The following is a 23484-nucleotide window of genomic DNA, read 5'->3' on the forward strand; positions in this document are numbered from 1 at the left end:
ATAAAGTAGCATGCACATTTGATTATACGATCAAAGGGATCTTATTTTTAATCCAAGCCTGACTTTAAAAGAGAGAGTTTAAAAGATAAAGCAGCTGTGTTTGTGGATTCATTTGTGGGGCAGAAGGGCAGGAAAGGACTTGCTATAAACTACAAGTGTAAACTTTCATGAAAGTCTTGGAAACAATTTTATGAACCTACACAAATGTATTCTGCATGGAAGTAGATGAAACAGATTTGCAATACAGTCGCCTTGGCTGCCAAGCTTAGATGTGTACATCTTTATTCTTTTGAAAGTGTGTTTATTTAGCCTTAGGAGCACAGCTGTGTAGACTAAACACTTACGAGTGTGTGCGCACGCACACGTGTGCCTGTTTATGTTTCTTTTTCATGACTGCAGAGTGTTGCTCTGGACGTGTTATGCCTATGGAAGTGACTGACTCATGGTTTTATTTTCCTACACCTTGTGTCCATCTGTTGTTATGAAATCAGTGAATCCCGCAGATCAAGCTGTATTAGCCCATTCTGTGACACATTAAAGGGAAGTCCAGAGAAAGCTTTGAAGGAATGTTCTGCCAGTGTACCAAACCCTGGAATGTGTGAGGCAGATTTAGAAGACTGAATGTCAGGGGTTTGGCATGTTAATGACACAAAAGCCTGGACATTTGTAGCATCAGTGAGTAAAAAGTGCTCGACAAACACATGCACTGTAAAATATTTCCACCTACTTCAACTTAAAAACTTAAGTTCAGTTGCTGCCTTATTTTTAAGTGTAGTCAAATTGGCTGTACAAGTCATTTCAACTTTTTTTTTTTTTTTTTGTTGAATCTTGTATATCGTAAATTTTGAAATAGGTTACTTTAGTTTGATTTGTTAAAGTAATGGAAAAACATGTCACCATGACTTATTGATCACATGTTTAACAGTGTGGAGACATTCTGTGCACAACTGGGCTGAAAGCTACTTCTGCAAAGCTTCTCACACATTGAAATCCATTGATAATTTACAAACAGTTCCCATTCAAAATCCTTGTTTTGTTGGAATTGTTTTCTTCGTAAGCTCAAACAAGTTCGGTCTGCTTTTACATCCTCGCATCCAGCAAAAAAAAAAAAAAGACCACTGAGGCAAATATTTTGGGGTTTCGCTGAGGAGGAAAAAGAGGTCCTACATATTTTCCATGAGCTGTTATTCCTCTTTCTATGACTTTTTTCCGGGCTCGCATCCATCTGCTGTTCTGTGGTCTCTGATTTCAGATTAGTGGAAAGAACAGACCCAGACCCTCACGATGTAGTACTGTATACTAAAACAAAATGAGTAAAAAATTGATGTATAAGTCGGTTTGTATGATGAAACAAGCTTTTCAAATTCAGTATGTGCAGCCATGTTGAGTAAAAATATCAGTAATTGAATTATAAAGTTGAAAGATTCATTTAAAGTGGTTCAGTGTTTTGAAGATTTCAGTGTTATTTCACATTTTAGTTTCCCCGTGTCTTATAGTGCTGTCGTTTTTTAAATAGACTGTGGATTTGAGTGACATGAACACTAATCTTGTCTATCTCATTTTGATCTGCGTGTGTTTATTCTCCTTTCTCTGCAGGTTACACGCTCTGTCTGGGTAAATCCTATATCTTTCGCTTTAACCATCCCGAGGAGGCCAACCGTATGAAAAGCATGCTTCCTCAGAAGAGTCCCGTCTCTCCGCTGGTGTACAGCACAGGTATCCTCTCCTTCTTCCAAGTGTTTCAACTTATACCATCACTATCATCTTTCCTTCATCTTTCTTCTTTAACTATCCATCTTTTGCACCTAAACCCCCTCAGGAACTGAAACCACTGATCTTTTGTACACACACATGGCCTGTATACCATATCACCACATGCCAGCTCATCATCCATGGTGAATCTTCTCTGTCTGTGTGTGTGTGTAATACATGGTTTCAGTTACCTGTCACAGCTCTTTTTTTTACAGTCTGCAATAGTATCCTCTAATCCTTTGATGTAGCAGAACTCTTTTAAGAGTGCTAAACGTCTATTTCACAGACAAGGTATCTTTACACAGCCGAGTTAAGGCTGCTCGGAGCAATCTCTGCTCCAATTTCGCTGTAAAGATGCACATGTAAAAGCAGTAGTAAAATATACCAGCTCTGACCCACCTCAGCCCCTAGTATCAGATAAAAAAATTGATTTTTTTTTCTATTTCACAACATGTTTTCTGAAAAAATGTGCAAATGCCTTCAAACCTGTACATTTAAATCTGTTTTTTTAATTTCCTGTTTTTTTTTTTTATCATAATCATATAGTAATATTTAAAAACTATTTCAAAAACAATATTTTTGTTAAAATGCATTTATGATTTGTGAATGCATTTGTATATTTTTATTTTATTTATATTACTTGTTTACAGATTTTTTTTTATTTTTATTTTTTTATTAATTTAATTTCAATTGCTGGACTAACTCTAACCCAAACACTGAACGAGAATTTATATTCATATATGAATGACTTTTACCGTTAAGTATATCCCCAAGGAAAGTTTTGCCAGATTTAGCTAACTAACTCTAGTATATCTAAGTAAACCCAGGGAGCCAGTCTGTCTCATGGAATGTGTGATCTGTACACAGATGTGGTTTGGATTCACCCTGCTGATTGATTGAACGTTTTGAGTGAGGTGTAGAGCGTGACATAAATCATACCACCTCCTCTCAGTCTTTCTCTGGCTCTCACACTGTGTTGCTAGACAGCAGGAATGAATCTTCACATAAACAAATGTGCACCCACTCACTTAAAGTGCATCGTACATAGTGAACCTGGGAAAAACAAACACTCTGGGACTCACTTTGCTCACTATAGTGGTATAAGGTAAACTTTAACCCTAGTTGGTTTATAGTGATTAGGGTTTACCAGTGTGGCATATACATCAGCATGCATCAGTTTCTTAAGGTAGCCATAAAAAGTGAAGCTTGTTGCTAAATGGTGAGCCAGAACCTCTCCATGTATGGTCAAAGTTTGTGTGATCTTGCATGCCTTTCCTTTAACCCTGTCATCCTTGTAATATGTATTTCAGTTTCTGCTCTATTTCCTTCGTTACCTTCACGTGAGAGATTCTTCCATGATTTAAGCTCTGCTCCAGCCAAATGTACGCACACGCGCACCTTAAAGAGATAAAGGGATTTTTCTTGGCATGTGCAGGTTTATGTGTTTTATGAGCATTCACGTCAGTCATCTGAAGCGGGATTTCTTTGATCTTCGCTCTCTTGGCACGTGGCGGATTGAGCCTTACCTCTCGTCCAAAAAGCAGATGAGAAAAGTGTGTCTGTGAAGGAGGTAGATAGAATAGCAAACCTAGAGGCCAAATCAAACAGTGCCGTCTTTGCACTCCTGGCTTAACTCATTGTGCAATATTTTGTATGGAGTGGACTTTAGTCAGTTTCCGTTTCTGTTTCTAGAAAATTTTGGACTTTGGTCAGTATCTGTTTTTAGAAAATGTCTTAACTGACTAGGTTTATGTTAGTTTAAGCAGTAGAGCAATGTGAAATATTTTGACAGCAAGGCGGATGGGCTTAATTTTTTTTTTTATCCCTAAAGGAAAACTGAAGATCTTTTTGTTCCAGGTCACTGCAGGTCAAATGAGTCTCAGGTACATCAGTCAGAGCTCCCTGTACTCCTGCAAACAATTAAAGCAATTCCAAGAGTTAACAATGGCCAAGCAGACAGTTATATAACTCCACATAACCACTTTCTCATGCTTGTAATAGTCTGACCTTTTCAAAAATGAAGCTGCTAGTAATAAACTCTTATTTATTCTTCTGAAGAACCTTTCTTGTGATTATTTTTAGATTATCTGAAGTTCAGCAGTGACTTCAGTCACTGTCTTGGTGGCTCTGGCTCTAGAGGGATGCGCTCCGTGTCTGAGCTACGGGATTTGATGGACACTTTACAAAAAAAGAAGCAGGCATTGGAGAACAGCTTGCGAGCCAATGGGGACTCAAGCCCCTCCTACTTCAGCATGACGCAGTCTCCACCCACCACACCCAATTTGCTGTCACCCGTCACCTCATCCTCCCCAATATCGTATCAGGAACAAGCCCGCCGATTGTACAGCCCTGAACGGCCACCGCTTGTGGCCAGAGTGCCGATGCATTCATCCAGCAGCATGCCTCCGTCTCCTCGCTGTTCTGACCCTCGAGATCGCGACGCATCACTTCCTTACTCTCGACCCATGAGCCGGAACCAATCTCAGGATAGTCTACTCCACAATTCGTCAGATAGTCGCCATGCTGCAACCTCAGTCTCAGCGCTCTCAATGTGGAACGGCTCGTCCACCAGCGCGACTGATTCCCTCCCTCCAGCCCCAGGGGGTGGTAGTGGTGCAGCTAGCATGCCTTCCAGTCCCCGTCTGGCTCGCCGATTCCACACCCCAGATACAGGACGTAACGGTGGACTCGAGCCCGTTCCAAGGCAACGAAAGTACTCCGCTGGGTCACTTACAGGAATGAGCTCGCACAGTCGCTCCCTACCACGCCTCTATCGACCCGCCGACACCCAACTCACCCTTCCCCCAAGCTATCGGTCTCCCGACGGCCATCTTTCACGCCCAACTGGTGCCTCTGATCCCAACCACCAGAATGGTCATTCTGAAGTAGTCTCCATCTCACTGTCCACCAGGCCTGGTACCAAACCCACCGTAGCCCCTCCGGATGTCACCATGACATCAGGAGAAGCCACCAGCCCCCGGCAAGCCAAGAAGGTGAGTTTGACTTCCACCAGCTCCTACTCAGAACTGGACAGGCAAGCCATGCGTGGTCCCTCACCAGCTCTGGAGATCGGTCTTGGGGAAAGGAGGCAGTCTTTCGGAAAGGCAGGGCTGGGTCCGCCGAGTGGCTTCAGGGAGAGAAAGGGCAGCATCAGCTCTCTCAGTGGAAAGGAAGAGCTTCAAGACTACCATCAGAGACAGAGGGATGAAAGACTGCGGGAACAGGAAGTGGAAAGACTGGTGAGAATTTTTTTTTTCACTTTATGTTGTTGATGTATTGCTTTAAATATATTTTCTAAATGCATGTTATTGATCCTTTGGTGAATTAGAGTTGTCAAAAGTACTGACTTCGGTACTTTTGACAATTCTGATAGACGCCTGCTTTTAAACACTCCCGCTCCCGCTTTCAACATGCTTTCAAGGTTAAACACTTCCGTGTGCTTTCAAACGCTCCCATGCGTTGATCATTGAAGCCAATCACAGACATATCCGATGAGTGCGTGAACACAATGACCAATCAGAGGTGTTTACGAATCCGCTAAACAGTGTTCAAAGTGTCACATTTTTAAAATTTCAGTACCGATTGGTACCAAAGTCGGTAATTTTGACAACTCATCCATGCATTTGTTTTTTTGTTTTAATTTTTGTTGAGCTCATAATTTTTAACCAGTGTCATGTGACCTTTGAGTGAAACAACAGACTTCACTTTGGTGATGTATGCAAGACTTTTGTATGTATCCGCTTAAACCCCACCCCTTGCTTACAATCGACAGAAAGCTCACATTCAGATCTGCCTCCATCCAATCAACAACCGGTCGATTGAACCAAGACCCCACCTTACATTTGTTTTCTTTTCGATAATCCGTTTCACTTGGATGTACGTCACAATACAGAAAAAAATATCTGTTGCTACTTCCATTAAATCACAACTTTAAAGTCAACATGAATGGCGATTAATGCTTATCTAATGAATTACTGACTCAATTCTGTGATAGAACGACCACCTTTCAAAATCCGATCAATTCCTGATGACTTAAATCCCACCCTACTTTTTTTCTTAAAAATCTTGCTTAACTCACAAATGTCACATTACGTAAGTAAAATGGGCTTTAAATTCTGTTTTATGTTGACTTTAACACAAAATACACATTAATTATAGAAGAATTCAAACATCTGCATGTCCAATCATCTGTTTCCTTTTCATTTTTGTTCTTTATAAGCATATATCATTCTTCTTAAGACTCACCCAATATAAAGAACATATGACTTAACAGATTGATTTCATCTAAAATATTTAACATTCCTCCTCCATGACCCTGTTTTCTTTTCTCGTTGTGAGGGGTATCAAGCAAAAAGCTGGTGATATTTCAATTCTTATTGCAATATGGGATCTTGAGTAAGCTCAGATACAGGAGATCCCACCTGCAGCATAATTAATCTTCCCGCCAAACTTGCGCTCTGGCATTCCTCTCAGTTATAACAAACAGACCATATGCAGGAAGGCCCCACTCGTTCTCTGTAGTGGATGCGGTGGAAGACCCAAGCAGAGGTGTGGCTGCATAAACCTCCTATTAATAGACAGCTCGACAGCCCAGAACCACATCCACTTTCATTGAACCCGGCCTCCTGAACACACTCTCTCTGGGAGGCCGCCCACAGCTGCAGATGATCCTGGCAAATTGCCAACGCTAACATGCTCCATTCTTGCTTCTCAGCTGCTCTCAGTGGGGTTCAAATGAAAGGCATCAGATTTTTTGTACTCTGTGGTAAAGGGAGGCCACCTGTGGCGCCGCCCTGCTGGGCAGAGGCCAAACCATCAGCGTTGGCCGCCCACTCATTAGTTAGCACCACAACTACAGGCTGGTGATATTTACAAGGCCAGAACTGAGTGAAAACAAAGCCGCTACAGGTGCAGATGTATATCCACACATAGACTTTCACATGGTTTCTTCGAAAAACAGGAATGTAATATTACAGACTTTAGCCCTGGTTGTACATGATCAAAAAATGCATTCATTTAATGATGGCACACAGTTGCATAGCATGTGGTTGTGTGTGTGTGTGTGTGTGTGTGTGTGTGTGTGGTTTTTTTTTTTTTTTTTTTTCCTCCCCTGTTTCAGACCCCAATAAGGTCTAAAATATTGGGAGGAAACTATACGTTAGCATTTCCAATGGCAGCAGCACTGGAAAAATATATGTATAAAACTTTACTTCATGCATTTGAGATCTATTTATATATTTACTGGTAATTAATATGTTGCTTGCAAAGATTTAGTATGATTAAACAATGACTTTGAATGGACTTTTGCCTGCTTGTAAAACATGCCAGCTTCACAATATAAGGGTGCAATAGATAGAGCCATTGACGTTGAATTGATACAAAGATTTGTTTAGGATAATTTACATTGCCCATCATCCATGGTAGGGGATCCAGTGAAGTTTTGCCCCTCTCTCATGCATTAAGGCTGATAGCGTGTCATGAGTAAAAGCGAACGGATTGAATCGCACTGCTGCTATTTGTATATCATTTCCCATCTAGTGCCAGCAGTTTTTATTGGGTCCAGTTTCACTCCCTGCCCAGTTCCTGAGAGCACCATCTCCCTCTCTCTTTCTCTCTCCCGTTCGCAATCTCCCTTCCCACTGGCTCATCGACCTCCCATCAGAGGGTTTGTGTTTCTGACACTTGCTTAGTGTGGCGCTGATGTTGTTGAGTTCATGTCTCTCTGTAATTTGTGCATACTGTGCTGAGGAACTTAACTGAACCTAGCATCTTTTTGACGAGGGCATGATGATCTCCTGTGAGGTGGAGGTCACCATGTGCCCTCTCACTTCTTGAAATGTTGACATGGTAAGTAGAGCTGTCTGATAAATAGGACCATGCAAATGCGTAAAAATGCTGGGCTTGTTTTGTGGATCAGGTTTCGATTTACAAGGAAATGTCTTCTTTATGAATTTAATAACTGTTAATATGCCTATGATGCAGGTCAGGGTTGTTCATTCACAGTTATATGAACCTGTGTGATCATTTTTCTTGGCTCTGGAAATGCTCGCCTGAACTTGCTGTTTGCATTTCCATATCAGTTGATAAATACAGGGTTTTTTTAAGCCAAGTGCACTCCCTCATAAGCCAGGGTTGTTTTTGGATGTATATGCCTGCTTGTCTCCATCTGGTCTTTCTCTGACCACAGCTTGGGGCTGTCAGAAGTGCTTTTCCGCCTTTTTTCATGTAAACAGAATTGAATCAAAGATGCTTGGATATTGGACCTTCTTGAAGATGTTTGAAGGAATAGCAGTAATGTTCTTCCTTATGTTGCCCATTGGCTATTAGTGTGAAATGTTTGTTATTTAGAGAAAAATCTCAAGCAGACATGTTCAGAACTGCTGCAGGTAAATCTGTGTGCATCTCAAAGGTGAGAAATATTTCCAAACTTATTCCCTCCAGCTGTCTGGTTGCATTTTTTTCATTTTGAGTTTGATGCTGCATGAAAATGCATTTTGTCAAACTGGTTTTTTTTTTTCATTTTTTAAATTTTATTCTCTTTCTGTCTGATCCATAGGAACGTCAGCGTCTGGAGACTATCCTCAATCTGTGTTCTGGGCTGGGTCGCGCAGAGCAGGACAAAACTGGCTTGGCTGTCGCAGACTTGCAGAAGATCAACAAGGAGCTGGAGAAATTACAGGTGTCAGATGATGAGTCTGCATTCTCAGACTCTGCAAGTCTCTCAGCCAGCATTTCTGCTGAAAACGACTACGGGCTTAAAGCCCGGGAGACCCAGGTCAGCGAGGAGAGACGGGTACGGCAGTACAAGAACAGTGGACACAGAGAACTTAGGGCGGAGACAACAGCTGTCCTTGGCTCTGCCCCCATCCCTTCTCCTCGGATGACACGGATAAACAAGGTAATTGGTAAAGCCACTTAAGCTAGGTCTTAAAAATGTATGAATGAGAGGAACTGACTTCATGCATCTATCAAAAAATCACCTTAATTGGGACCATTTGGCAGTCATTGCATTTGAATTGCATCAAGACATTTTAAATGTCCAAATATACATTACATTACATTACATTGACCATGGACTCTGGTTTCGTCATATCAAGCCTCTACAATCATACTCTGAGAGGACCTGAAGTCATGTGTTTGTTTGATTGGTCTGTGCCGTTCAGATGACCTTCAGCTTTACTCCGACAGATTGTTTTCCACTATGGCTTCATGCATGAAGTCTTTTCTGCATACAGTGTGTGTTTTAATCTTGTTAGGTAATTGAATCGTTTGTAAATCTATGCCGTTTCCTTACTGCTAATTCCTGTGACCTTTTGGAGAGGTTATAAGAGTTTCCCACCCTTCCACACAACCTCATGCACACTTTAATCCATGAAGGAATGTGCGGGTGTCTTCCCTTCAACTCCTGTATAGACTAATCTAATTAGTCTTCCACGCAGGAGTAGCAGTCATGCGTTGGTTCTGTTATTTATCCATCTACAGACACACAATATGACTTTAGAAACCAGTTTATAGAAACTATAAATCTGTATTAGCCTCTCTCTCCCTTCTAGACCGCACAGAAAGAGCCGAAGCAGCTCAGAGATGCGCCCTCCATAGTATAAACTGTGATGCAAAGATATAAACATCACTGTCCAAATATAGCAGGGTCATGCGCATTGTGTTTGGTTGATCTCTGCCTCACAGAATGGAAGAATGGCAGTCTCTTCAACCATGTTCTGTCCTGATCTTACATGCATGTGCATGTGGATTCGTCCCGGTCACAGGTTAACTTGTTGCTTATAAAACTCAAAATAAGCAGATCGCCTTTCACGGATATTGAAAATTTAGATAAATAATTGGTTTAGGAAATTGAGTATGTATCTCCTCCCCTCTGTTCCTCTAAGTTTCCGTTGGACCCATTCATCATTGGTGTTCATTCAGTGAATCCTGTTTCTCAGAGCTAAAGATCAGTGCAGCTGCCAGAAGGGGGCATGTCAATACTATAGATGGACTGCATTAAAGGGCTTTACACTACTTGCATTGACATCTAGCCCAGAATACAGTTCTAAATGTAGCGTTAGGGATCAATACAAAACCCAGCATTAATAAAAAAAAATGTAGTTTGGAAGGTTAAACATTCATTAATAGCTGCTGAAAAATGTTTACATACCTGAACAAAGGAGAAATGCATATGATAGTTCTGTTCTAAAGCATAGTGAGCTGCCTTGGCGTGTGCTGTCTACATTGGCAGCTATCTTTATTCAGGATTCTAAGCAATTTATTCATTGGTCTATAATAAGGGAACCTCCAAAAAATTGTAGCCAATAAAACACTGATGAGAATGATGAATGACAAATTTAAACTCCTACCTTCAGGTAAATGGTTCAGCATTCCATACTGCAAATCAAACTGATGATGTTCTCCCAACATCAGTCAGACACTTCCCAAATCTGCGAAGAATACATGTGATACTACCTTAGAAATTGGCCAAAATTTGATATCTTAGAACACCGTATGGACCTGAGCTAAGTTCTTTTATAATATAATTCAGTTCTTACTGCATTGTACAGTATGAGGTTGCTTACAGTATCATGTCTTCAACAGGTTTCTGAGGACGACACACAGCTGAAGCTGGACGTAAGACGTATAGAGGAGGAGAGGATCCAAGTCCTGAACAATATGGAAGAGTTGGAGCTGAAGATCAAAGACCTGGACAACCAGATGGAGGAGTCCATCAGAGAGGTACAGTAGGTCATAGAGGGCATAGATCAGGGATGGTGGGAGTAATGGAAGAAGAGTGTCTATAAGGGAGAGTTGTGCATGTGGCGAAGTAATCAGGAGCCGTGATGAGGACTGCAGCTAGACAAGGAGATCTGGTCTGCCAAGCCTAAACCTGTTTTACTTTCTCTCACTTTAAGCCTCACTTTCTCTGTTTTTCCCTTTAAACTACATATGTCATTCCTGATTTGATTTCAATATTTTAATGCTCCTCCATCTTTCTGCCATCCACTGTAATGCACTTTCCCTTCCTGTCATCTTCATTTCTCCTATTTGCTCCTTTCTCTTTGTGAGGTTCTAGTGAGGTTTGAAGGCCTAGGCAAGTTTGCTCTTACTGGTCTTGCGGTTTGTCTACACAATTTTTCAGTTCTTGTTCAATGTACAAATGTGTAAGATGTCTTTAGCTGTTGCAGTCAGTCTAAAAACAACAGACCAATCAGAAGAAATTTGGGACAGGACAAGCAACTTTAGGTGTCAGAGAATGGATGTTAAAATCATGCACTGAAGTAAACAACACTGGATTAGAAGTCTCTTGAAAGTAGTGTAGAAAATGTTTAGCCTACTTTGATATCTTGAGACACCTGTTCTGTTTTTCAATGTCAACTGGTTTTGAATGTACATCATATTAGAATGATTTCTGAAGGATCATGTGACATTGAAGACTGGAGTAATAGCTGCTAAAAATTCAGCTTTGTCAGAAATCTTTTGACAGGTAGTGTTAGAGAGTATCCTGTTTCTATGCACCCTTAGACACTGCAAAGTTATTCATAAAATCCAAGGTCCAAAGCACAAGAGAAAGCTATTGCTATGTTGGCCTCGACACAGAAACACTCATCTCTTGATTAATGATACATAGGTAGCTTGGTTCCTGCTAAGTCAGCTAAGTTCCATTAGACTTCCATTCAAAAAACCCATAATGTCAGTTTTGTGTTCTAGTTTTATGAGGTTGGGCTTTTATGGGCTCAGAATGTGGGCCTCTTTTTATTTGTGTGAAATGAGGCACCTTCTAGGTGGTCCTGAACATAGTGATATGACATCAGTTTGCCACAAAAAACCCATCAAAACAATTTAAGTCGCTGACAGTAGCTACAGCAATGTATTCAGTAATCATTGCTGTAGTTACTGTCAGCGACTTCAATTGCTTTGATGGTTTTTTTTTAAATGTAGAACTAAAAAAAACATTAAGTACAAGTGTGTGTGTGTGTGTGTGTGTTTAGTTGGAAATGGAGCGGGCTCTGTTGGAAGGCGAGCAGGATTCGGAGACGGCTCAGCTACAGCAGGAGAAAGATACTCTGGAGCAACTTAAAGAAAAGATGGCTGACATAGAGAACAAAGCGCAGACAGAAAAATCTCAGGTATGTGGCCATGAAGTCTTCATCAGTGTTGAGGAGTAGCTATCTAACAGTAGTGACACTGTTCATTTTACTCAAATGTGCTCTCCTAAACTGTCCTTTCTTTTGGTATACAGTATTGGTAAATCAGATTTGGGGTCAGTAAGATTGTTTTTGTTTTGTTTTTTGAAAAAAAAAAAATAATTTTGATCAATTTAATCTGTCCTTGCTGAATAAAAGTGATAGTTAAGGCATTAAGGCCCAGTTTCACAGACAGGGCTTAGACTAAGCCAGGATTAGGCCTTAGTTCAATTTGGGCATTTAAGTAGCTTTTATAAATGTGCCCTATAAAAAAAACATTACTGATGTGCATCTTGAGACAAAACAATGACACTGACATATTTTAAGATATGTCAGTGCAAGTTGCTTTCAGTTAAAACGGCTACAATATGCATTTTAGTCTGGGACTAGCTTAAAGGGATAGTTCACCCAAAAATGAAAATTTGATGTTTATCTGCTTACCCCCAGGGCATCCAAGATGTAGGTGACTTTGTTTCTTCAGTAGAACACAAATGATGATTTTTAACTCCAACCGTTGCAGTCTGTCAGTTATATAATGCATTGAAACGGTAACACCATCTATGAGAATAAAAAAAAAAACATGCACAAACAAATCCAAATTAAACCCTGCAGCTCGTGACGACACATTGATGTCCTAAGACACGAAACGATCGGTTTGTGCGAGAAACCGAACAGTATTTATATAATTTTTTACCTCTAATACACCGCTATGTCCAACTGCCTTGCGCATCCGGTTGGTGAGGTCTGAACGCGCTCTGACAACGGAAGTGATGTCTCGCACTCATTGAAGTATAAGCGCGAGACATCACTTCCGTCATCAGAACGCGTTTTTAGACCTCACCAACCGGATGCTCAAGGCAGTTGGACATAGTGGTGTATTAGAGGTAAAAAATTATATAAATACTGTTCGGTTTCTCGCACAAACCGATCGTTTCGTGTCTTAGGACATCAATGTGTCGTCACGAGCCGCAGGGTTTCATTTGGATTTGTTTGTGCATGTTTTTTTTTATTCTCATAGATGGTGTTACCGTTTCAATGCATTATATGATTGACAGACCGCAACGGTTGGAGTTAAAAATCATCATTTGTGTTCTACTGAAGAAACAAAGTCACCTACATCTTGGATGCCCTGGGGGTAAGCAGATAAACATCAAATTTTCACTTTTGGGTGAACTATCCCTTTAAGCCTTGTATGTGAAACTGGGGGAAAGATTTCTAAATGCTGCTTTTTTTTTTTGTTGTTGTTGTTGTTGTTGTTTTACTTCCTACTCATCAACTAATCCTGAAAATGTATCACAGGTTCCACAAACATATTAAATAGCACAACTGTTTTCAATATTGATAATAAGAAATGGTTCTTGAGCACCAAATCAGCATATTATGATTTCTGAAGGATCATGTGACGCTGAAGACTGGAGTAATGCCATCACAGGAATGAATGATATTTTAGAATATATTGAAACAGAAAACAGTTCTTTTATATTGTAATATTTCACAATAATATTTGTAATATTTCAAATAAATGCAGCTTTGGTGAGAAAGACTTGCAACAAAAACTTCAAAAACTGACCCCAAACTTCTGAACAAGTCTATATGAACCATCCAAATGTACAATTTACCAAAAAGAATCACTGATTCATTTGATGCCCTTTATGTGGATGTCCCTATGAGGCATTTTGTGGTTAAATGCCATAGTCGCTGTTTTTGACAATACAGAATTTAGCAAGTTTTATTAATAGTTTTTATTGCAAGTTTATTGATGTCACCCTAATTGAAACTCTCATTTGTTGTGTGCCAGATAAAATGCTGTTAGGTTGTATTATCTGATGGAATATTATCTGATTAAGTTGTATTTTCTGATTAAAAGCTTTAGGGAAGTTGGCTGCTTGTTTTTACAAAGGTAGTTTAATTTAAAGTTTTGCGAAGATGCAGTTTCAAAGTATCTTTTCCAGCACAAAATGTATATAAAATTTTAAATTTTACAATACATATTACTTCTGAAATATCAGTTGTAGAGCCTCACACTCATTTGCATTTTTCTCTCTCTCTCTCTCTCACTCACTCACTCACACACACACACACACACACACACACACACACACACACACTTGCACTTGCACTTCCTGGCAGCCTCTCAGTCCATGTCACAGTTGATAATCCCGAGTCTGCTCTAAATACACCTCTGCTAAACTGAGTATGACCCCACATATTGATGTGAGGGATTTCAAAGCTAGGATGTGGTGTAAAACCTGGCACCTGCGTCTCAAGTTCAGCCTGACTTCCTGGTCATTTCATTTAGCCTGGCAGCTGCAGAGACACTCGATATACAAACCCTTCAGCTGAAGGTCCATTTTATCTGTTGGAGGATGGTTGATTTGTTCACTTATTAAGTTCCTTTCTTGCTAGGATGCTGCCTATGTAGGCAATGGAGCAAGAAAGCTAACAAGGTTTTGAAACAGAACTATCAAGTGAATACTAAATTGTGTTTTGTTGCTTGGCAAACATAAATTGCCTACAGTTAGACAATATTACTTGGCACAAGTAATTTATTGAACATTGGTGTCTTATCTTATTGCTGTTGCTCCCACTTGAGGCCATCCTTTGCAGTGAGTGTTGTTTGCATGCAAAGTGGCCATTTGTCAATTGCAGTTCGGTTTAAACTGATTGCCGAGGTATTTTTCAGTTGTTTGAGTATTTCTGTTGATTACATCCATTCTAAATGATTATTTTCCTGCATTTTCATGTTCTCCATTTAATGCAACCCCTCCACATCCATCATGCCCCACTTGTGCTGTTGCTGACTTTATGTAGTAACTAACCCTGCCCACCCCACCTGCCCCAGCACTAACCCTTCTCTCCTCTCTCCCTGCATCCTTTGCGCGTGCGTGCAGGACAAAGCCAAGCTAGATGCGGAGCGTGTAAAGTTAGAGCGACTGGCGCATCTGCTTGCAGAGCAGAAGACTCAGTTGGACACCTGCCCTGAAGCCTTGAAAGAGCAACTTCAACTGCAGCTCTGCAGGGTCAGTACTCACACACAGCCTTCATCCTCTTCTTCCTCATAACCGGGTCCTTCTCCTCTTCATCACTAGTGCTTGCATCTGTCTCACTTCCCTGAAAGACATTTGGGCTGTCTTGCATGCGCTTCCTGTATGTATTAACTAAATGTATTGCGTAATATTTTTTTGAATTAATATTTGATTTTATATAATCAAAATGTTGTTCCTGGCACCAATGGGTAAAGTCAGGGTTATATTTCACCCCAAAATCAAACGTGAAAAAAATTAATACATTTTAATCATATTAAAATATGAATTATTAAATAAACCACTTACGTTTAAATGAACAATTTTAAGCCAACATTTTTAAAGATTTTTTTGCATGTGACAATATTAGGCACAAATTCACATTACTGTAATCCAAAAAAAAAAATCTCATTCTCATATTGTAATGCATAGAAACAAAAAATCATTTTTAATGTTATATTTTCTGCATTACAATATGAGATGCAAAAAAAACCATCTTCATTAATTAAGAAAATATATATATATATATATATATATATATATATATAGAGTGTGTGTGTGTGTGTGTGTGTGCATGTTTTTTCTTCAAATTAATGAAGATGGTGTTTTTTGCAATATAAGATATGTATATCTCATATTGTAATGCAGAAAAACGTTACTTTAAAGATGATTTTAATTCACTAATATAAGAGAGATATGCATAAACTACTTTGCAAATAAACAATTTACTGAATTAAATTATTAAAATGTTAAATTACAATATTGAGAGGTGGTAGTGGGGAGCTTAATTGTCATGAAGATAATGTAACAATGCTAAAAATCTACAAATACAATTTCCTATTTGTCCCAAATATGTTGTTGAGAAGTTTCATTTGATTTACCCTAATTGGCTGGTGCACAATCCCTGGTAGTGACCACATAAGCTGTTAATTAAGTTAAAGGAAGGAACAAGGTTATTTAAAGCTGGTGAGCCTTGAATGAAAGTGTGGAATACGGTAGCTGTTTCTGTAACCGAGTGGAATGGCTGCTGAATTTCTTTGTCGCAGAAAGTCATGTTATGTGAGTGTTGACGTGATTGATCTCTAAAGGTCAGTGGTCACGGGTGAAAGTTGTGGCAGGTCCTCTGTTCACTGGCATGTGGCGGCTGAAGGCTTGTTTATAGCTGTGATTGGCTTGAATCCAGCAGGGTGAAACTTTAACCCCTGTCTCCATCCCTGGGGAGGGTGGTGGAGCAGAAGGGATTTGGTGTGAACTGCTGTTGGTTTCTTTGAGGCTGGTTGAACTGTGAGAGTATGACAACTTCAGTTCCTTTCCACTTTGAAGATATGGATCTAGCACAAATGTCGACATTCATACTTTTTTGTGTATCAGGATGCCGAGACGCTAGAGGTAGAGACCAAGCGTTTTGAAGACCTAGAGTTTCAACAGCTGGAACGAGAGAGTCGTCAGGATGAGGAGAAAGAGACTCAGACTCAACACATTCTCAGGGAGATCGCAGAATACCAGCGGAGCACCGTCACGCGGAAAGTGAGTTTCCTGGACATGCATTCATCAGCTTATTGGTGCCTTCAAGTCATCCAGGGAAGTTCTTATAAGAATAAGAGCTTATGTGCGTTCAAAAAATTTGATAGGATGGGGACTTTCTTTTATTGACAAAAACCGGAAGATTTTAAGCACTTGTCCAGCAAAATAAATAGCAAAAGATGTGTATTAGGTGTGTAATTGCGGTTTTAAAAGCTGTGTTGTAAATATGATCATTCCAACACGTCTGATACCTTTAGGAGAGGCTCCTGGCCCTAAAGAAACAGTGTACCCAGATTTCCCAGCAGACTCAGAGGGACAAAGACAACTTTGTGAAGGAAAAGAACAATCTTCAGATGATGCTACAGCGGGTATGTCTTTGTAATATGACCAAATAACCATGCTGCAGTGCCTTTTGGTTCCTTTTTTGCACCCTTTATTGAAAATCATTTGAACCATTACAGTCTTTCTTGCTTTTTTTCCCAGGAAAAGGAGAATCTCGTCAACTTGGAGAAGAAATATTCCGAGCTCACTGGGGCATTGGGTTTCCCTCTCAGTCCCATCAGTATGAAGGAGGTAAGCCTGACAGGATTGTATCTTCTCAATGTATTTAAGGCAAATCTTCTTCATCTTGACATGGACTATGGCATCCTCTCTTGGACTACACATGTGTTATGGGCCTGAGCACTTCAACCATGTGTGGCTGCCCCAAAAGGTTACTGTAACTTAATGAACTACAGTAAATAAGGAAGTCCTCACTTTGATCGCTTTTTCGCCCATGCCCTTATCACAAACCTTGCAACCTGGAAATCTTTAGTTGCAGATGGTTGTTTGTGATTCCTCATCGTGGAAACGGGTCTTTTTCCCGTTTTCCAGGACTGCTTCCAGTTGGCCGACGTATGTCCGCCTCATAGTGAATTTTGCCATGCCCACAAAACCCTGTCTCCACTTCCTGCTGACCTCCTGATGTTTTCTTCTCTTCTTTCCTCTCTGTATATCAAAAACGCTGAGGTAACGCACTAGCAATGTGCATGCAAGATAATGTTTAGTGCTCATTTCCTGCTTTTCAAAATACCTCCTAACATGTCACTTCTCCGGGTAGTTAAGATTAATAAAGCTTTTGATACTGAAAGTAACATCCTAATTATTTCCTCTTTTGCTGTTTTGGGGCTTTTGTTTGGATCCCTTAAAGGGGTAGTTCATCCAAAAGTTGTCATCATTAACTCACACTCATGTCTTTCCAAACCTGTATGACTTTTTTTCTACTGTGGAACATTAAAGAAGTTATTTTGAGTAGATATTTTGAAAAACAATTTTGGTTACCATTGACTTCCATTGTATGGACATAAACACTTTTTCTCAAAATATCTTTTATGTTCCATAGTAGAAAGAAAGTCAGGTTTGGACAAACATGAGGTTGAATAATGACAGAATTCTCATTTTTAGGGTGAACTATCTTTTTAAGCATTAACTAAATTTATTTATTTATTTACTTTTTAATTTCATTAATTTTTATTTTATTTTAGATTCATCTGTTATTAATTTGCTTATTAATAATTTTAACCTACTTAAATGTCTTTTCCTTTTCAACCCCTTACCTCTCCCCCCATTTTCCGAATGGTTTGTTCCACAGGGCTATGTTACAGTCAATGAGATCAATGAACTGTACTCTCAGCTGGGGGTAGACCCCACCCCAGCCCCCCTCCCCACCCAAGCCCAGTCCTCCCCTGACGCCCCTGCAACAGGGTCTGACCCCAGCCCTGACCCCAGTCCTGCAGAGAGCACTGTCCCACCAGGAGAGGGTGAGGTGTGTGATCAGGATGGTTTATATGTGTTCGGAATTAAGCATGTCCAGGATTTAGTTGCACATGCCAAGTACTGGAAAAATTGAGTATAAGGTCATGTGACATGGTCACTATGGGTGTTTGTGTGTGTTTTCGTGATTCTAAAGAGGTCATATCATACTACTATATAATGTGTGTGTGTGTATGTGTATATATATATATATATATATATATATATATATATATATATACACACTATATATAATATTTATATATATACACACTATATATAATATTTATATATAATATATAATATTTATATATTAATAATAATTCATCCAGATTTCAGGATGAGCTGCCATCTTAGTTTTAATGACTATATTTTTGCTCTTTTATTGTAAAACATCAATCAAATTATTTTTTCATTATATGACCCCTTTAAACCAACTATCCTATTGGCCTACCTTCTTCTGGCATCCTTATTTTCATATTTTCTTTTTTTCCTCTTTTTGTCAAAGCTCTCTCCCTCTTCCTGTCCACTGTCCTCCTCCATCCCTTCTTCCTCTTTCACTGCATGCTCTCGTCCCAACTCTAAACCTCCCTCTGTGCACTGGCCTGAAGACATGGTCACTTTTCTCAACCCTTCTCCTCCACCTCCTCCGCTACCTGCCAAAAAACAGCGCCGCCACAGGCAGGTAAAACTTGTGAGTGCGTATGTACATATGAGTGCATCTATCAGTGACATTTCTTACCTTTAACCTTCTGTTCTTCAGCATTTCCGCAATCTAGAGGAAAGAAAACGGTACGGTAAGGAAGGCGGAGCTCATCTGAGTGACACTCTTCCTCGGAAGAAGACCCAGCCCACCATAACCCCACAGTTCACCTGTGCCACCCTGGGTCGTAACATACCCTCTAAAGTAAGAATATGTTACACATTTACATACATACATAGCAGTCTCTAATGTGCATTTTAGAGCATTTACATGCTGTATATTTTAGTCTTAAAGGTACAGTAGCCAAAAACAACCCATTTAATTCATCATAACAAACTAAATATATACTTATAAGAGGGCTGGGTGATATACTGAATATTTACTATATTCAGTATTTTGTTTGCAATTATAAAATATATCCAATATTTGTGAATGTCACATTGATTTTACTCTTTATTTGGCCATTAAGTTTCCCAAAGACTGTCTGGTTTTCTAACAAATGTGTGGTAACTTTTAAGTTCCTGACCTGCTTTAAAATGTTTTATTAAAAATATATTCTAGGTAATTGTTGCTGTTTATTACTATATTGTATTGTTATATTGGTGCATTTAAGTAAAAAGGATTACATAATTCTTCCTTGTTTATTTTGTTTAAAAAAAAAAAAAAAGTGGAAAATATGCTTTGTTTTAAAATGCATTTATTTATTTTTTTTAGCTGTTTTTTACTCTTTTAAATATTAAATATCTACTTGGCAACAATGGTTAATATAATATAATATTATAATTGGGGTGAGTAAGATTTTTTTTTTTTTTTTTTTTTTTGAGTGAGTAAGAAATTAATACTTTTACTCAGCAAGAATGCATTAAATTTATTAAAAGTGACAGTAAAGACCTTTATAATGTTACCAAAGATCAAATAAATGAAAGAGAATTCTTTCAAAAACTGTTAAAAATCTTACAGACCTCAAACTTTTGAATGGTGATGTATGTATGAAGTAAAAGCCCGCTCTAACATCCCTCCCTGTGTTTAGTCTCATCCACCTTTAGCTCAAAGCTCCAGCTGTGGGAGTGTGTTGAATCGAGCCCTTGCCATCTCCCCTAAAGAGACGCACATGGATACACCCCGCCTACACAAGGGTAGGGCTCTCCACCTCAAACACACACTGTTTAAAATATACAGTGTTATTATGTAGAATTACATCATACTCATCAAAAGTGGTGCTTTATAAGTCAAATGTTACCTAATTTCTAATTACTTTCTCTATCCTGCAGGCAAATCTAAGAAAGGTACAGTGGTCTAGATGTGCCTGTTTTAATTTCCTTTCAAATAATATCAAAGTCTTTCTTCACTTATTAACCAGCGCCTTTTATGGGTCTTAGGGATGAGGTTGAATCTTGTATGAAATAAAGCTGCTATTTTATACATATTACAAAGGCACGAAATGATTTATTTCATACAATGGTATGATGTTATTTTAGTAATTCAGTTCTGCATGATTAGGTGTGTGTCTTCAGTCATTTGTTTTTTTTTGTTTTTATTTCTATTCATAGACTCTAATTGTTATGTCACCCTGCCGTTTATGGACTAGAGGGCTGATGGTGGGTGTTTATGGGTATTTTGGCTGGTATGAGGCTTCTAGAAAATTCTTCAGAGTTCCTCTGCAGAATGCACATCGGCCATGGTCACATTAGCAAAATTTCTGTGACATTTTGCAGGCAAATAAAGGCCCATTCTCTATTGCAGTAGTGCAGCGTTGTATGAAGCACAGCTCACACAGAAGTCAAACCAAGCAGCTTTCTGTTGGTCAGTGCTGGAAATTCGTTTGACCGACTTGAACCCATTGCAAAATCTGTACAGCGAAATCTTTCGTCCTCGCACAAAATTCCCAATCGTATGGAATCCTATTAAAATGACTGGATTTTTGCCTGCAGAAATTCGCTAAACAATGGTAAATGTGACCATACCTTTAGATTTCTGAAATGAATAACTTTGGGTTTCGTCAAATACCCAGCATGCAACAACACCATGGTCACTCGTAGTGTTGTGTAGTAACTCTGTAACCAAATTAAGACTCTCTGGACCACTGAAACAAGCAAATCAAAACTTAAGTTTAATTAAAGTGAATCTGCCTTAAAAGGCATTGATGTCCTCAAATAGGAGGTTTTTATTGGAACTGGGTGGAAACTTTTTGTATTTATTTTTGTTTTGTAAAGATAGTGAAAGAATGTTGGGAAGATGAAGAACAGGAAGTGCTTCCATTTTGTTTCCAACAAATATCTGCATTCCTTTTCAACCTGATGAGTTTAATTGTGACCTTTTTCTTTTTAATTTTCATAATGTTAATACACTAAATTGTTTTGAATATGTGAGAATTATGACTTTACTAATGTAGGTGGAAAAGCTTGACTTTGTTGTATTCTTGGATGGTTTATCGGAAGGTCTCCTGGGTAGGATCATCAGAGAGGCGGGTCTCTGCTCTTTCTCGTTGTGGTTGATGTTATCAAGTTGTTGTGGAGTTGAGTCTCATCCGCTGCACTAATTCTAGTAGTACTTGATGTTCTACTTACAAGTTAAGCTGTGCATCTACATGAGACGGCAACTAAATGGATATCAAGTGCAAATATATCAATCCATCTTTTTATTCCGGACTTATAGCTGAAGAAGGACGTCATTAGGGACATGGGATCCAATCTGTGAATCAGAGTAAGGTCACATACACAACTGTTCAAAACTTTGGGGTCAGTAAGGTTTTATGTTTTTGAAAGAAGTCTGTTATGATCAACAAAGCTACATTTATTTGATCAAAATTACAGAAAAGCAGGAATATAGTGAAATATTATTACAATTTCAAATAACTTTCATGGGAACATAACATTTTCTATTTGAATATATTTTAAAACGTAATTTATTCCTATGATGGCAAAGCTGAATCAGCCATTAAACAACCATTACTCCAGTCTTCAGTGTCACATGATCCTTCAGAAATCATTCTAATATGCTGATTTGGTCTTCAAGAAACATTTCTTATTATTATCAATGTTGAAAACAGTTAAGATTTTTATGGAAACTGATTAATTTTTTTCTGGATTCTTTGATGAATAGAAAGTTCAAAAGAACAGCATTTATTTGAAATAGAAAACTTTTGTAGTGTTATAAATGTCTTTACTGTCACTTTTGATCAATTTAATGCACACTTGCTGAAAAAAGATTTTTTTTTTTTTATTTTGTTTTTAATCTTACCCCAAACATTTGAACAGTAGTGTAGGGTGTCAGGATATTATTGCACGGTGGCTGGTCTTTGTGAGCACAGTAAAGGGCCCCAGGGTGCCCTGGGCATTGCCCAGCCAGAGGACACTGAGCTAGGCAGCAGGAATGGAGAATCTGCTCCTGGGAGTGATGCTGCTCTCTCAGGTAAAGCAGAGTTAGCCCTGGAAACAGGCAGGAGGACTCATGGGATGCTTGATATTGAATGGTGCTACTTCACAGTGTTCATTATTGCCGAATAAATTGTTTTCTTTCATTGGTTGATATTCTTAGGGCACAGTCAGCAGCACATTGGCGAGGAGCACCGAACGAGGTTGAGTGATCTCGGTGGCCGCGCGTCCTCGCAGAACAACGTCTACCTAGACTCCTATGGTTACCAAGACAACGGCCGAGCCTTTGATACGTTGAGTATGGACAGCTCGGACAGCATGGAAACCAGCATCTCCGCCTGCTCGCCCGACAATGTCTCCAGGTGAGGGAGTAATTCAAGTATTTTTTTTGTCACCGATTCTATCTGGGTATATGTGTGCCCTCTAAAGTTAGATAAATCTGACAAAACCTTTGTTTGGTGGCGTCTAGGGATTTTTGTAGTTATATTTCTTTTTAATTGTTTGAGCTTTACAAGCAACTTCTGAGTGAAAACTGTATCTACGGCAAAAAAAAAAAAGAAATAATAATGTATAAAATATATATAAAAACTTTCAAATAAATGCTGTTTTCTATTCATAAAAGAATCCTAAAAGATGTTTCAACACTGATAATAATAAGAAATGTTTCTTGAGCAGCAAATCAGAATATTAGAATGATTTCTGAAGGACCATGTGACTGAAGACTGTCACAGGAATAAATTGCATTTTAAAATATATCAAAATAGAAAACAGTTATTTTAAATTGTAATAACATTTCACAATATTACTGTTCTTACTGTAGTTTTGATCAAATAGATGCAGCCTTGGTGAGCAGAAGAAGAAAACATTAAAAAAAAGAATCTTACCGACCACAAACTTTTGAATGTTAGTTTGTGTTTAGTTATAAATGGAGTAATAAACATAAAGAGTATTTGTATTTATATAAAAACATCAGAAGTCTATGCTATGTGCCCATTTAGATTGTATTGTGTGTTTCCAGACCTACAGCCGGATCATATAAACTCTTGACACATACCATGTCTTTTTAATTGAAAACATCCCCACAGCTCCTATTGTAGTTCAAGCCAAGAGTTCTGTCTGGGGTAAAAGGAATGAAATATTGAGGA

At 38.9% G+C, this 23484-nt stretch overlaps 1 protein-coding gene across 13 annotated transcripts in view; it reads left to right on the forward strand.

Annotated features, from left to right (window-relative positions):
* phldb2b (pleckstrin homology-like domain, family B, member 2b) overlaps positions 1-23484 on the forward strand; it is a 43465-nt gene that overhangs the window by 14060 nt on the left and 5921 nt on the right. For 2 of the 13 annotated variants that reach the window (XM_051881998.1, XM_051882005.1), the window contains 16 exons: positions 1597-1716; positions 3835-4991; positions 8309-8650; positions 10339-10476; positions 11730-11867; positions 14816-14944; positions 16319-16474; positions 16729-16839; positions 16955-17044; positions 17345-17479; positions 18102-18275; positions 18771-18947; positions 19026-19169; positions 19996-20101; positions 20237-20251; positions 22503-22701. In XM_051881998.1, the coding sequence (XP_051737958.1) occupies positions 1597-1716; positions 3835-4991; positions 8309-8650; positions 10339-10476; positions 11730-11867; positions 14816-14944; positions 16319-16474; positions 16729-16839; positions 16955-17044; positions 17345-17479; positions 18102-18275; positions 18771-18947; positions 19026-19169; positions 19996-20101; positions 20237-20251; positions 22503-22701 (3331 nt within the window). Of the gene's footprint in view, positions 1-1596; positions 1717-3583; positions 3636-3834; positions 4992-8308; positions 8651-10338; positions 10477-11729; positions 11868-14815; positions 14945-16318; positions 16475-16728; positions 16840-16954; positions 17045-17344; positions 17480-18101; positions 18276-18770; positions 18948-19025; positions 19170-19995; positions 20102-20236; positions 20252-22502; positions 22702-23484 lie in introns of all 13 variants that reach the window. The other 11 variants (XM_051882008.1, XM_051882000.1, XM_051881999.1 and 8 more) reach the window with 11 other exon arrangements.

This window comes from Ctenopharyngodon idella, chromosome 23 (genome assembly GCF_019924925.1).
Source record: "Ctenopharyngodon idella isolate HZGC_01 chromosome 23, HZGC01, whole genome shotgun sequence".
NCBI lineage: Eukaryota > Metazoa > Chordata > Actinopteri > Cypriniformes > Xenocyprididae > Ctenopharyngodon > Ctenopharyngodon idella.